The sequence below is a fragment of the Triticum aestivum genome, chromosome 7B (assembly GCF_018294505.1).
Source record: "Triticum aestivum cultivar Chinese Spring chromosome 7B, IWGSC CS RefSeq v2.1, whole genome shotgun sequence".
In the NCBI taxonomy this organism is placed as follows: Eukaryota; Viridiplantae; Streptophyta; class Magnoliopsida; order Poales; family Poaceae; genus Triticum; species Triticum aestivum.
In genome coordinates this window covers 550,343,894-550,359,543 of record NC_057813.1, presented here as the reverse complement: position 1 = coordinate 550,359,543, position 15,650 = coordinate 550,343,894, and the positions used below count along the sequence as shown (strand labels likewise).

Genomic DNA, 15,650 nt, shown 5'->3' with positions numbered 1-15,650 from the left:
GGTTCTTGGTCATCTCCGGCATCGTCGTCCATTCGATCGATGTCTTCGGAGTCGAAGTCTAGCATGTCGGTTAGATCGTTGACAGTGGCTATAAAGTGGGTGGTGGGTGGGCTTTGAATTTCTTCATCGTCCGCATTCCAACCGTCCTGACCGTAGTACGGCCAGGGCTCTCCTGATAGCAAGAGATACTTTAGCGAATTCAGGATGTCGCCAAAAGGCGAGTGCTGAAAGATGTCCGCAGCGGTGAACTCCATGATCGGCGCCTAATCGGATTCGATTGGTAGGGGCGCGGGAGGTTCGGAGTCCGGCGAGGAGTCCGGCACCTCGGAGTCACGAGCTTCACAAGGGACAAGGTCGGTATTCGGCTCCATCACCGTAGAGGTAGCAGCCCCCGAGGCGGTGTCTAGCCACCTATCCTCGATCTGCGCAGTCGGCTCCGAATTAAGGGTCGGAGCGGACTCTTGTGCGGCCTCCAGGGCACCGTCCGATAGCAGAGCTAATTCATGCCCATCGAGACAGTGTGGCGCGCTCGGCTGTGGCTTGAATCTGTTGAAGATCAAGTCTCCGTGGATGTCGGCCATGAAGTTCAAACTTCCAGATCTGACCTGATGGCCAGGGGCGTAACTTTCGATCTGCTCCAGATGGCCAAGCGAATTGGCCCGCAGTGCAAAGCCACCGAATACGAAGATCTGTCCGGGGAGAAAAGTCTCACCCTGGACCGTGTTGTTGATGATCGAAGGAGCCATCGGACCTATAGGTGACGGCAGAGAGGAACTCTCAATGAAAGCACCAATGTCGGTGTCAAAACCGGCGGATCTCGAGTAGGGGGTCCCGAACTGTGCATCTAGGCGGATGGTAACAGGAGACAAGGGACACGATGTTTTTACCCAGGTTCGGGCCCTCTCGGTGGAGGTAAAACCCTACTCCTACTTGATTGATATTGATGATATGCGTAGTACAAGAGTGGATCTACCACGAGATCCAAGAGGCTAAACCGTAGAAGCTAGCCTATGGTATGATTGTTGTTCGTCCTATGGACTAAAACCCTCCGGTTTATATAGACACCAGAGAGGGCTAGGGTTACACAAAGTCGGTTACAATGGTAGGAGATCTACATATCCGTATTGTCAAGCTTGCCTTCCACGCCAAGGAAAGTCCCATCCGGACACGGGACGAAGTCTTCAATCTTGTATCTTCATAGTCTTGGAGTCCGGCCAATGATGATAGTTCGGCCATCCGGACACCCCCTAGTCCAGGACTCCCTCAACCACCACCACCAAGAAGGCATGACGACCACCACCAGGACGAGGGGGCTGGGGGCTTCCAGGAGCCACGTGCTATCGCTTGCATCTTGGGTGGCGCCTAGGCCCCAGCCTCTCAGCGCATCTTCAAGCAGTTTGCTCGCAAGGTGAACGCAATCCTCCCCAAGCTCGAGGCCACGCGCCCTCTCAGGTGGTTCAGGTGTGCCATCATGTTCAGCTCAGCGGATCAGCTCAAGTGTGCGGCTACAACTGTTGTCCTTCCAATGCTTTGTTCCCTAGTCATCAGCAATGCGCAAGTTACCAGGACCCTCATCGATGGTGGCACAGGACTTAACGTTCTGTCCATCGAGACGTTCAACAACCTCCAAGTGCCTTATGATCAACTCCAGCCAACCAAGCCTTTCTCAGGAGTCACTGACGGCTCCACCACTCCGATAGGGCAGGTTCGCCTCCCTGTCACTTTCAGACAGTGCAAGAACTACCGTACCGAGCTCATCGACTTTGATGTTGCCCACATTCGCCTGCCATACAATGCCATCCTCGGGTATCCAGCCCTGGCCAAGTTCATGGCAGTAACTCGCCATGGTTACAATGTCCTCAAGATGCCGGGAAGCGGCGGAATTATCACAGTCCCCTGCGAAGAGAAGGATGCGGTGTGCTCTCTCGAGCGTGCCTTCCAAGCTGCATCAGTCGAGGACCGAGACATCAAGAGTGGGAACGCTCCCAAGGCAGTTCCCAAGAAGAAGAAGACATCACCCAGTTCAAGGCCTCAGGAGGTTGACATCTCCGGAGGCGCCGCTTCAGGATCTGCACCAGTGCAAGGGTCGCCTCCCACCGTCGCATAGGAAGGCGCGCCCGGCGCCCTCCTCGGGCAAGGCTCGGGGGCTCTCTCCTGGAGGGCCTCATACTTTGCCAAGATCACGAGGGAGGAGCTCCGGCACCACTTGGAGGCGTGCTTTGCGGCACGATTCCCTCAGGAAGGCATGGGTCAAGGAGGGCCCAACCCTCAGGAGTTCATCACCAAGGCCACTCAGGAGCTTCAAGAATCGAGAGTCATACGCGGCAATCGCCGCCTACTTAGCGTAGCTCCCCATCCTGGCGAGGATGGAGGGCTGCGGGTTTGCATTGACTACCTAGGGCTCAACCGAGTCGTGTCTCAGGAGCGATTCTGGCATTCACGCGTGGGACACCGCGAGGGTCCGCCGCACAGCTACGTTCGCATGCCTTTCGGCCTGCCGAACGCGGCTGCCGCTCACCAGCGTCTTTTGCAGAGCATTCTGGCAGCTCATGAGGCCAGACACCACGCGGTCCTAGCGGAGATGGAGATGGTCCTCGAGGAGCCGCCCGGACCCCCAGAGCCTCTTGAGGCTCAGGGCTCCAGTGGCTCGTGAGGATCGGCCTCTTCACCGCGCGTCGGCTAGCTACTTCAACACCCGCTCTACAATGGTATCTGGTGACATCTTTCGAGTTCATTTTAGCTGGGAGCACCCTCAGGGCTGCATAATTCCCTGGCCGCGTGGGTCTGTCCCTGCGGCATGTATCTCTTTTGCTTATGTCTTCAGTTTACCTTGCTGGGGGCGCCCCTCGGGTTGCATCATCCCCAAGCCTCTCGGGCCTGACCCAGTGTCATGTATCCTTCCTGTAGTTATCTAAGACAATTTGCCTTTCGTGCTTAACCTGGCTATGATTATCATCTCCCGCCTACCACGACCCCTTTTTCCCCCTCATGCAAATCGCTTGCACGTTAAAAGGGGGCGCTTGAGCATCGCGACTCAGGGGCTCTTACTGGCTCTCCAGCCCTCACCCCCTGGCCTTGTCCACGGCATCGCGACCTGGCACACCAGCGGTGGCTGTGCTCGCTCGAGGGCTGGGACCTGAGGACGTAGAGCATTTGTATCTAACCACCCTGTAGGAACACTCAACCGCCCAAGGATCAAGATCAGGTGCAACCCGCCTTGAGGTAGGGCCTCGTGAGTCCCGCGTTGGCTCACGAGTGCCCAGATACACGTCGTCTAGCCCTACCATGCCGGCCACATGTCAGGGCGGGGCTGTACACACCCCGGGGGCTCCTCCCCGAGGGGGCCCCCCTCCCACGTACCAGTGGAAGCACCATGCTCCGCGCTGGCTGACAACACTGCCGAGGAGCGGCTATGCCCGTACACATACGGAAGCGCTATGCTCCGCGCTGGTGATAAACAAATGAGGGCAGCCCATGGCTGTATCAACCTCAAGGAGCCCAGAGATCAGTGTGTGGGCTCATCGCAATGAATCCCCTCGGGAGCGCCACGCGAGGGGGCTGGACACGGGGGCTGCGCCTGGGTCACGCCCGAGCGCACGCCACCCAGCCAGGTCCTTCGGACCTGGTCGTCGTGCGCCCCTCCCCGAGCGGAGCCAAGGTATGAAGACCGTTTGAGCATCAAGGGGGACTCCTGAGCATCGCGACTCAGGAGCCTAACTCGTCACGTGGCCCATCACTCCATAGTTTTGCAAGGCTAACGGCGGTTGAGGTATGCGCGGGGCTGGTCCCTGCCGATGTAGAACGCCAGATCTAGTCCCACACCCCCTCCCTATTTGCTGTTTGCGCGTCAAGGGGGACTCCTGAGCATCGTGACTAAGGAGCCTAACTTGCCACATAGCCCCTCACTCCTTGGTCCCGTCTTGGTGATCCGGTCGGGGCTAACGGCGGCTGAGGTATGCACAGGGCCGGCCCCCTGCCAACGTAGAACACAAAGTAAATAGGAAGGAAACCACAAAATCTCGCAAATTGAGAAGCAAATATTACAAAACAAAAATTATCCTCACAATACCAAACACAAGTTTAAACGCCTCCACAAGGCATGGTGCATGTCGCAGGAATTGAAACAGGAAAGAAGCCGCGAGGAGATCACCCTTGAGATGCGACGTCATTCGCCAGGAGCCCTGCCTGCATGGCGGAGTTGCGCTTGTCAGCTCCACCTCCCGAGGCTGTAGAACCAGCAGTACCTGCCTTGGGTGCAGTGGCAAAGGCGCGGAACTTCACCAGCAGGGCTTCCGCTTGGCCCTTTACAACTTCAGCGGCAGCGGCGGAGCGCTCAGTGTCCACAGGCTCCAACAGATCGTCAAGGTTAGCGCTGGGGTCATGAAGGTAGAGGTGGCTGAGGACCAGAGTCAGCGCCGCAGAAGAAAGGATGCGAGCTTCAACCTCGTCCATGGGGCCGATGCCGGTCATGACCTCCTCAAGCGCTTCGACCAAGAAGGGAAGCAGCTTGGTGGGGCCGTCCTTGGCTCTAGCTAGCGGCTTCTCCAAACCATCATCGTAAAGCGACTTTAGCGCCTTGCGAGATCTCTTCTCAAGATCCGCGAAGGCCACGCGATCCTGGGTCAAGACCTTCGCCTTGGCGTCCAGCTCGGCCCTCTCCGCCTTCAGCTTCTACTACAGAGTCTTCAGTCGGCTGCGATCAGCGGTCAGCTTGGTGTCGCGGTCCTTGATGGGGGCCTCCCGAGCCTTCATATCTTCCTCCCTTGCCTGGCGGTCGCGAGTCCCCTTGGCGAGCTCATCACACAGGCCCCGCAGCTCGTCCTCCAGCGCCTTGCAGTGGTCCTGGATGATCGAGGCGTCCTTCAACGCTGCGTCCCGAGCGGCTGCAGCCTGGGTGGAGGCTTGCTTTTCCTTCTTGGAAGCTGCTGTAGCCTGGCTCAGCGCCGCTCGGAAGGATGTCTCGGAATGAACCCAGCCAGAGATCAGCCCCAGGTGCCCGGCCACCAGGCGGGGGTTGGCGCCCTGGAGGTCTTCTTGCAACTGGCCTAGCTCAGAAGCGGCATGGTCCAAGACGGCGGAGGAGGCAGAGGAGTCAGGAACTAGTGGAGCAGGAGGAGGAGACGACAGCATGATCACGACATGGGAGACTGGAAGCTCCTGAGTCTTGGCAACCTCAGCGATAGCATCAAGTGCTGGTGGCTCCAGAGCCAGCTGGGCCACGGGGGGTGGCACCCCGCCAAGGGCTCCTCCTGGCCTCGCGAGGACGACCGGGCAGGGGAGGTGCGAGCTCCACTGCCTCCCCTTCCCACAGACGAAGGTGCGGCCACAACGGGTGAGCTTTCCCCAAGCAGAGCCATTGTGTTCCCCTTCCGCCTCTTCACCGTAGGTGACAGCCTACCCAAGTGATGGAGGACGTCAGGCCCTGACGGCAAAAACAAGAGCAAAGCGGAGTTCAAGTACTTACTGGTCAATCACGGCGTGTTCGGGCGGTCTCCTGACGAGCTTAAAGCTCGTGAGCCTCTTGCGGGGCGCAGCCTCGGGAGGTCCAGAGGCAGAGGAGGGAACACCAGAGGGGTTGGAGCTAGCTTAGAGCAGTGCCGGGGCCAGAGTAGCCCCTCGGGAGATCAACCCCGGCCTGTCCTTCCTCGGGATCACGGGCGGGTCCTCTCCCCCTCACCTGGTGTCGGCCTCATCATCGTCCGACAGGGTGCAGAGGATGTTGGCCCTGCACCAGGGGGAAGTCTCCCCCGTCCCCTCAGTGGTCGCCTCCGAGTCGCTCTGCTCTTCTTCCTCGTCTTCCTCCTCTCCTCCGTGGGAATCATCGGAAGACAATTCCACTGGGGCCGCCGCCTCCTGGCCCTCAGGAGGCACCTCCGGCACCAGGCCACTCCCATTGAAGGTGGGCATGGCGTCCACCACCCGTTGCACTTCTTCGCGAAGGAACAAGGGGACAGGAGTGCCCTCCAGGCCTTCCACATCCTCTCCAACCAGGAAGCGGAGAGTTGCGGCCAGATCCTCATCAGCCAGGGCCTCCGAGCTTAGGCGGAGATCATCGTCCGCATCTCCAAGTCTCCACAACGAGCGCGAGTGCGCCTGAAGTGGAGCCACTCGCTGCACCAGGAACTCCCTCAGGAGCGTGGCCCCAGTCAGATTCGCCGCCTTCATGTTGCCCGGCCTCAGGTCGGCGTTCATCTTCTCCAGCACCAGCTTCGCCCGCCGGTTGTCAAGCTTCGTGTGAGACCACGCCTCGTCAGCCTGGGGCTGCTCCATGGGCAGCACCAACCAAGAGTGGGTGCATCTGGCGTCCATCATGACCCACTTACTTCGGAAGCCATCAACCCTCTTCCTGGCCTTCGAGATCGTGTTGGCTTTGGATTACACGACAAAGCCAGCGCACGCCGAGGTATGGCTGCCGGTGACCCGGAGGGAGAAGAAGTGGCGCAGCAAGGCCACGGAAGGCATCACCCCGACGTGCGCCTCACGGTAGTAGGCGAAAATTGACAGAAGGAGAATGGAGTTGGGATGGAGATGAAGGGCCTATAACCTGTAATGGCGGAGGACGACATAGAAGAACTTAGAGAGGGGAGGCACTAGGCCGCCGATGATGGTGCTCATGAACAAGTGGTAAAAGGTGCTCCCCTTAGCCTCCGGCGTGGCGGAGCTAGCTCGGTGCACAGTCTCCACCATCTCGTTTCCTTGCACCACCGTCATCAGGCGCGTAGAGGCGAGATTCTTCTCCGCCATGTTTGGGGGATCCAGGGCCGGCGAGTACCAAGCCGGTGGAGCCTCGGCCGCTGCCTTGCGGGGCGCCATCACTCGCTGGAGGAGGAATAATGAGGCGGATCTAGAGATTTCGGAAGCAAGAGCGCAAGAGCAAGAAAGGGTATCTGGAGCAAGGCAAATGAGAGAAATTAAGGTAAGTCTAACCCAGGCCAGCCTTTTGTTAGTCGGGCAGTTGCCGAGGCAGCATGGGGAAGAGGAGACGCCCACGTCCAATCTATCGCCATGCGGCAACCAAGGCTGCAGGCTGTTGGGGCCCGCGGCGCTCCGCACTTGCCCTTTGGCTTTGCTGCTAAGCCAAGTCCGAGTGCGCCTTGGGCCCGGGGGCTACTGCCAGCGTTCTGGGAACAGGGGTCCCCAGACTTGCCTGCCTCTGGCCTGCGGCGTGGCTCAAGCAGTGGCCCAGTACGACCCGTCTACATCAACCCAAGCTCAAGACCCTCGCGAGGGGCCAAGCCTCACGGGGGGGACGACGCAAGGCTTCTTCAGGGGCGGCCTCATCAGACTAGCTCGCGAGGAGGCAGAGAGATCAAGGCAAGGAGTACCTCGCGAGGTGCTCGTGATGCAAGCCATGACGATCGAGACCAGGTGGGCACCAGCCAGCGCAGTGTCCTCGTTTCCTCTTTGGCACAAAGGGAGCAAGTGCAGGCATGGAGTACCAAGGCATCAAGCAAAGGTTACCATATCGGTGCAACGATACCAAGACCAGCAGGACGGCAGGACAGAGGTCACCGTGGAGCCTAAGATGGTGTCATCGCTAGTGCCTTTTGCAGTCGAAGACCAACTTTAGTTAGGATAACTTGTACTAGCTGTACCCCTTAAAAATGGCCGTTGTTGGCTCCCTTCCCGCTCAATATTTGGGAAGAGGACCAGGGCTCCTATAAATAGAGATAGCCACCACTGTAGAGAGGGGGGGATGATCCAGAGGAGACCGAATCCAGAGCTGATCGAATCCTTCCCAAGTAGAACACCGCACCAGCTCAAGAACACCCCTCGCGAGGCTGTTCTTCATCTGTACTGTTCATCATCAGCCCCAGAGGCAATCCACCACCACACACTAGAGTAGGGTACTACACCACAACGGTGGCCCGAACTAGTATAAACCCCGTGTCCCTCGTGTTGTTCATCGTGTAGCTTAGATTCGCGGTGAGGTTTTGGGGCGTGGATCGGTAGGGAGAAGATCTTCGTGCGCACCCCAGAGTTCAAACCTTAAGGGTTTTGCCAGAACCCGATATCCGACAGCAGTGAGAAATCGCGTTGCCCTGACTTGCCATCAATGTGGAGCAGTAGGCTCAGCTGGCGCTGGGCGGGAAGCACGCGCGGTAGGGGGGAGGGGTTTTTGTTGGGCCAAGAAGGTGAGAAGCCAACTTGGGACCGGTCCGGACGGGGAAATATCATGTGCTCCCATACTTTGCATATGACACTAGTCTATGTTACTACTCTCTCCTTTCCGGTTTATAGAGATGTTTAGACTAACATAGTAATATGTTACAGTATAAGTTACTCCCCACTATGACCAGCCTTGGCCTCTCCCAGTGCTCCACCATGTATAGCTGCTAAGCCTGCCACATAGGCATAAAATATGATCTGGCACAAATAAACTAAGAACCTATGCATTGAAGACTTGAGTCATCTAATCATATCTAAGGACTTACTAGCACCCCCTTGACCGTGGACCTTGACGGTGTACGTCACCTTGTGTCTCATAATTTTCCTCGTCATCATCAGAGTGCTAGACGATCTCACCCACATCATCATTAGCATGCAGCCACCTTGATAGACAACATGCGCAGAAGGAGTAGAGGCGATTGGGGACGCACCACCACCACGTCATGGGCACTCCGTACGTGCTCGTGTGCGTGCAGCGTGCGTGTTTTTCCATCGGTGCTAGCTCTAAGGCTGAGGCTGCGGTCGTCTTCGTCACCGACTAGTCATTGAGCAACGACGACAAAGAGGTGCTGCAAGAGATATGAGTAGGCGTCGTTGTGTGCGAACTTCGCCATAGCACGACGAACCGGACGTCGCCGCGGATGGCGCACGCCTCGATGCAGCCGAGTGTGTGCACATGCATGTGTTATTCACGTGCATTCTACGGCCGAGCGTGTGTGCATGCACATGTTGTGTACGTGTGTTGTCTGCTCCATGTTGTGCGCGTATGTGCATGAGTTGGATCGGATGGAGTTAGTGCGTTGGCTTGTGTACATGCGTGGCTGCATGTGCATCCTGTACATGCGTGGCTTGTTGAGTGTTTATCAATAATTCAATATAAACTACTCCCTCCGTTCCTAAATATAAGTCTTTTTAGCCATTTCAAATAGACTACAACATATGGATGTATGTAGACATATTTTAGAGTGTAGATTCACTTATTTTGTTTCGTATGCAGTCCCTTATTGAAATCTCTAAAAAGACTTATATTTGGGAACGGAGGGAGTATAAAACATCTTCAACTTAGCATCCTGATGTACTGTTTCTAGTGGTTAGCTAAAAGTTCATGTTCTTTTATTTGTTTATAGGTGGGCAGGCGGCAAAAACAGGGGAAAACGTGCAAGGTTCCTTGCAGATGCTCCACCGTGAGGTTCATTGCTCCTTCTCGGTCGTCGGGAATCTATGCTCTTCAACTCTTTTCTTTTACGTGAGCTTTGTTCATCCTTTTCCCGACACGCGAGACATCTAGCATCAAGGTGCACGTGTCATGCAAGAAAATGGATATAATCAGATAAGCAGTGCGTAAGTGAGTTGTGCACCTCGATGGCACCTACGCGATATTTTTTCTCCTCAATGGCACGTGAATAGTGCACGTACTCAACGACGGAGCACGGGATGGTAGCAATGACATGGTCAGCCCTTTTTCGGAGAGAGTACGTACTAAATAACTTTGATGTGTCCCGTCAACTCGCAGAACGATGTGAAGCTTGATTATGCCTTCTCCCTCGCCAACGTGTGTGCGGTGGCTCGCAGCACGAGGAGAAACTTTTGCTCACAAGCGGTGGACGTGCAGCAGTTCATTTGGTGTCAGATTGCCAGAAGTACTACTGTAGAACCATTGACTTCCGGAAGAGGCGAAGAGCCAAGCGCAAGGTCACCTAATAACCTTAGGCTAGGCGTAGTGGGAGTAACATAAGTAGGGGTACCTCCTTTTTTTATTCTAGAAACAACTACATGCGAATATCGAGGTGCTGGTTACGTAGAACAAATTTCCTGGAGTCCGTGCTCAGCCCTCCTCTTTCTCTCTTCTCAGCCAGCCAGCGGACACGCGGAGCCCATCGTCTGTTTGCTCACATGCGGTCCCACATGTCAGTGAAACCGCAAGAGGACCCACTGAACCTGCACATCTTTCACCTCGGCGTGCTGGTGATGAAAAAAAAATCCAATAAAGATCTTCGGTGGCCGCTTTAGGAGTTACTCAAGAGTAGTAAGATTCTATTTATAGTTTAACCCAAGATGCACATCACGTGGCTTCAACTACCACTCTATTTTCTTGCATGACATGACCTGGATGCTGGATGTCCCATGTGTCGGCAAAAGGAGGAAGAACCCGACCAAATCTTCGGTTGTGCTCTCGGATTAGACTAGTTGTGCTAACTTAATTTTTTTATTGTGTAATACAATGGATGCAAGTTTTGGTATTGGGAAGAAGAGTAAATCGATATATTGATAGAGTGAAATTTAGTAGATGTTCTAGCACGTTTAGCTAGCATAAAGGCTAGAGATGAGACTAGTGCACTTGTTGATACTCCTACTAGAATAGAGGCTAGACATGAGACTAGATGCGAGGAAGCAACATCTACTTCTTTACACTCGAAGAAGAAAGAAGCACGAGCCTCCACATATCAACAATGAATGCATCGAGAAGGCACTAATCCAACTTATAGGAGCAGTTATGGAAGTTAGATATCTTCTAAAATGTATTCTTGTGGTTCTTGTTTTCTTTGGTCTTGCTTTTCTTACAAAATTATCGTTGGACTTCGTGCAAAATGGAGGTCCGTTTGGGGTCGTGCGTTGGAGTTGGCCTTAGAAGTGGGACCGCAGTTGAGGAAACCGACTCTCGGGAAACCCCCACCTCGCCCGCTGCGCGATGGCTGAAGTTAGAGAAACGATGACGTTGAAGAGATTGATCTAGCACGGACTCCAAGAAATATGGTGTCAGATGGATGTCGTGCTGGTGGCATGTGTCGTACTGCTGTACGTGAATGCTTGTTCTGGCCCATGCTACCCTACTACTCCTACTACTTATATAGTACTCCTACTAGTAGTATCGAGGATTCGAGGTGCTGGTTACGTACAACGAACACATTAACATATGGCTACAGTAAAAACACCCGCCCGACGCGCGAAGCATGTGAAGCTAGTACAAATAGTGTACCACTATTGTTGATTCGCCTCATCTGATAACCTGTTGCAATGCACGTACAATTATGTATTCAGAATTTTTTTTGGCTTCGTCGCACCACTCACTCAGAGAAGAGACTCTATAGCCATTCATAAATTTAGTAAGTTTATCACAGGCATATCATTTTATTACATACGACATGTCATCAACCCACATCGACAACGAGGATACATTATAAATACTAAAGTTTTCGTCACACAACAAATAACAAGCAATGAAATGAACTTCAACTCAACCAATCCTCGGCATTGGAAACGCTTGCTTTGAACCACAAGTGATTCTCTGGGACAGGCCATCTATTGTCAATCTCGAGACCAACGCAGGACTGATCATCCAGGCTGAAGCGGCCTACTATATTAGTACCAGGGTAGGGAACTAGCCAAATGTCCGTGGTATAGACACAGTTGCTTCTCATAAATGGTACTATTAACATTGTGTCAACAGCAGTTGGATTGCCTTTCACCATCATCAGATAGTTTTGTCCAAGGAAGAGCGAGTTTTCTCCAAGACTATCAATTCTGTTCCAGGGAGAAGGTGTTGGCCCTAGCACACTAGTATCCATCCCGAATACCATGCAACGAGTGTTGGAATAGGTCCGGAGAGTGCGACCATGGGAGACAACACGTGCTCCCTCAGTAGTAACAAACTCAGTGCACTGTATACAAACAAGAAGAGGTGATCCATCAGAATTAGTTGCCAGGCGCCACTGAGTATATAAGTTTTGCTCGTCCTCATGCTCGTGATCATCACCATCGTCATCTCCCCCTTGGTTATAAAAATTTTCAAGTATAGGTGGTGGAATGTTCATAGGACCTTGGAGACACAAGAAGAAGGTTAATTAGTAAAGGGAAACTTGCTAACCCGCATGCATGTGGATGAAACAATTATAATTACGGTGGAATACAAATGTACCAAAACTATAACGATTCCATGCAAAAACAGTGCCACGAGTGGTGGCAGCAAACACAAGGCCCTCGTATTCAATTGCATCACAGTACTCATCCGTGTACAGAAACTGATTTTTGAGCAATGTCCATCGAGTCAAACCAGCAACGACGGCAACAAGCTTGTCGAAGATAGCAACAACTTAATAGTTGTTGTAATTCCAAGAGCGGGTGGGGACTCGAGAAATTGCTATCTTCCGTAGAAGACAGTCACCATGATTGTATTTGAATGTGTGTACAATACCGGTGTGCTCAACCTCTGGGCAGTCTGCTGAGATTTTTGGAAGTGGAACCCGGTCACGAGTGTACACATTCACAAGTTCCCACTCGCAGTTGGACCCAATGTAAACAACCCAATCTCAATTTGCGCCTGCCCAGGCCTTGACCTCAAGCGATGGCATCTTAACATCGTACGTATCATTATCAAGAGGCATCAACTTGCACAGGGCGAGGCCTCCGTCGTGTCGGCGCCGGTCATCAGGGTGACGGCGAAGAAGATAGGGGAGATCAAACCGTTCCTTGACTCTTGGGTTCCTTGTAATGATGTTATCGGTTGAGTCAAGAATGGGCTTGAACGAACCTGCCATGCTAGCCGAGGTGATGACGTCACACTGATCAATGAGTTCCTCCACCACGTCGTCTTTCAGATTGGAGCAAGAATAACGGGGTCGTTTCCGTCCTGTTCCCTCCATGGAAGAAGACGATCGAACAATGGCAGAAGAAAGCGTGAAGGGCTGAAGGAAAATGGAGGAGGGAGAGGAAGAGCGTGCGATAGCAGTTCCATATCGAGAGGGAAAGTCGAAGCGTCGGTGGACGGTTGCCAGTTTGCCACGGTTCATGAAGGGGCGCCCCGGCCTACATGTCGGTTCGGAAATACTCCTACTACTCGCCGTCGTCTCACTGATATGTTGGAACGGGACCACATGTCAGTGCAATATGGTGTGTAATTTCTCGTGCAAAATGCGATCTGGCCGCGTTGGCCCGAAGTGCCGCATTAGTTTTTTTTTGAAAGTTTGCCGCATTAGTTATCGACCTTTATTTTTTTAACATACAATCTGAATGGATAGCTCCTGTGGTCATCACACGTGACCGGATATAGTGATGGTTGATTCGCCCGAGCAACTTATTACTGTGGGAATATGGGAGTACCAGCGGATTCGAGAAACAAAGAAATGATGGTTGCTTCGTCCAAGCAACTTACTGTGGCGAAGGTGGGGCTCTGTGATTTGACTGCTCACTAGTCATTACTACAGCGGCGCGACGACTGGGGTGAATCTTTCCTTGAAGTTGTGTTGTGCACTCAATATTGCTGCATGGCAGGTGGAGCCGGATGAAGGATGTCCAACATGTCGGCGAAACAAAGTTGAATTGTTTCTGGCATTGCTATCAATCCTTCGGGATTTGTTTATATGTACGCATAATTTTAATGAAATTGTACTGTGATGCTATGAAGGTTTCAACTTTGGTTCCCGCTGGAAAAAAAGGTTTCAACTTAGGATTCATGTGTCTTGCCTCGAGATTATCTTGTTACAACATTCCATCAAATACAAATGAAACTACCATGGCTACCATGGCTAATGCATCTCAATGGTTCGTAGATCAGCGCCAATATTCACATCACAACTGAAGACAAAGTTGTGAGAAGGTGTACAAATAAAGAAAAAAATATAATTGATCGATGTTGTTCGTAGGCATGGCTCCATTTCCTTGGCACAGTGTTCATTGCTTGGCAGCTAGTTTCACCCAGCTCTGTAGCCAAAAAAGAGGTGTATGAAGGACACCACAATCCGATCATTTTGTGCAGCTCCACTAAAATCAAGCGGACAATCCCTGTTTGCAAAGATATCCAGTCAGTGTGATTACAATAATAGTGGAACTAGATGATGAAACATAACACACATAAATAGAAGCCGATCACCTCTACGATCTCTCTTTAGGACTAACTTCTTGTTGGAGAAGATTAGGCACGGAGTTGGATGAGGAGGATAGCAAAACCAATCTCCCTTTCTGCAGTCCCACAGAAATGTAAAAACGTTGCCCGTGTGACATTTTGGCGGAACTTCACAGAACACTCTTTAGAAAAAAGTGATTTGTGCAGTTCACCAAAAGGTCGCAATAGCAACCAGGTGAAAATGGATAGCCCTGTTTGCAAAAGGAGGTTGAAAGGAAACAATTACTGCCCAATAACACGAGTTGAAGACACATACGTCGACAAAAAAGAAGCATGTTCCATGTAATAAGGGAAAGATAGCACATGGTGGTTTATCAAAAATGGAATGAGGACGAGATTGTAAGATGGAAAGTACACCAGCCGAGATACGATTTAAGCAAACAACTAAAGAAGATCCACATGCAGCAACGTGGGAAGATGGGCAGTGGAGCAAGGCCGGAGGAAGCTGTACCTGAGGGTCGTCGGGATGTTACTAGGAGGGCGCCGGCGGCCGGGATCTGCCCATACTGCGGCAGCGAGCAAGTGGCGAAGGCCCTACCACGCCGGAGCTTGGTCAGAGAGAACAACGGGTACCGCAGATCGGACGAGCTGCCTCAACATCGTCGAACGGAGAGACGATGCACATCCTCCCTTTCCCGCCGGCGGACGGGATGCGGCCGGATCACTGACCAACACTGAGAGAGAGAGCCAACGGCGGCCTTGTGTGAGATTGTGTGACGAGACTCACGAGAGACAAACCCATTTTTTCCATTTTCCCACGGCAATCGTTTTATATTCTAGGCATAGGTACCGACCCTCCTTTCGAGTAAACAACCGCTACACGCGTCAAATTATCACGTGGGCTGCTTTTCGTACAGAAACAAACTCCATCGTGTACCCGGGCGGGTGTGGCCGGGAACGAGACGTGAGTACGTGCGTCCTGCATGCACTTCTTCTTAGGTGCAGGTACGTACGTGGGTGAGTGTGAGAGACATGGTTTGTGCGAAACAGAGGCAATGTGTTGATGATATCTCAAACAGAAAAACATAACATATGCAATGTGTGTGAAACGGAGTCATGGACGTGAGATATCGATAGAATGAAAATAGGGATGAAGTGTGTGGCTGCGCGATCGATAAAGAGTGCCATCGAATTTGTGTTTGCCCACGTCAAAGATACAGGGCGGCTGGCCTACTGGAATTTGAGAGGGCAGAGGTGCAGGTTTTCTCCGTGGCATGGATACCTACCTACAACGTTCGACTATCAATGTGTGTGTTTGGGGGGGGGGGGCAGAGACCGATCGACTAGTATATGTGTGGGGAAGGAGAGAGACTAGTATGTATTGAGGGAGATTGATCGACATCCATGGATATGTGTAGCAGAGGAATAAGGTTGGGAAGAAGACAAAGGTAGAGCGTCGGAGGGTTGGTGGTGGAGTGGCGTCTCACAAATGGTTGGAGAGGCCTTCTAGACAAATGGAGGGTATGAGTGCAATATCAGTAAGATAGGGCGGGGGATGTCTGTCTGTCTATGTACGTGCGTGTGAGAGACGGGTTGGGAGGTATTCAAGGATGATGAGGGGAGAATATATGGTTGTGGTAAG

The 15,650-nt window shown here is 52.8% G+C and overlaps 1 protein-coding gene across 1 annotated transcript in view; it reads right to left on the bottom strand.

Moving 5' to 3' along the window:
• Positions 1–6,812: 6,812 nt before the first annotated feature.
• LOC123158159 (uncharacterized) overlaps positions 6,813–15,650 on the bottom strand; it is a 36,527-nt gene continuing 27,689 nt past the window's right edge. The window contains exon 9 of the mRNA XM_044576260.1: positions 6,813–6,887. Within this exon, the coding sequence (XP_044432195.1) occupies positions 6,813–6,887 (75 nt within the window). The remainder of the gene's footprint in view (positions 6,888–15,650) is intronic.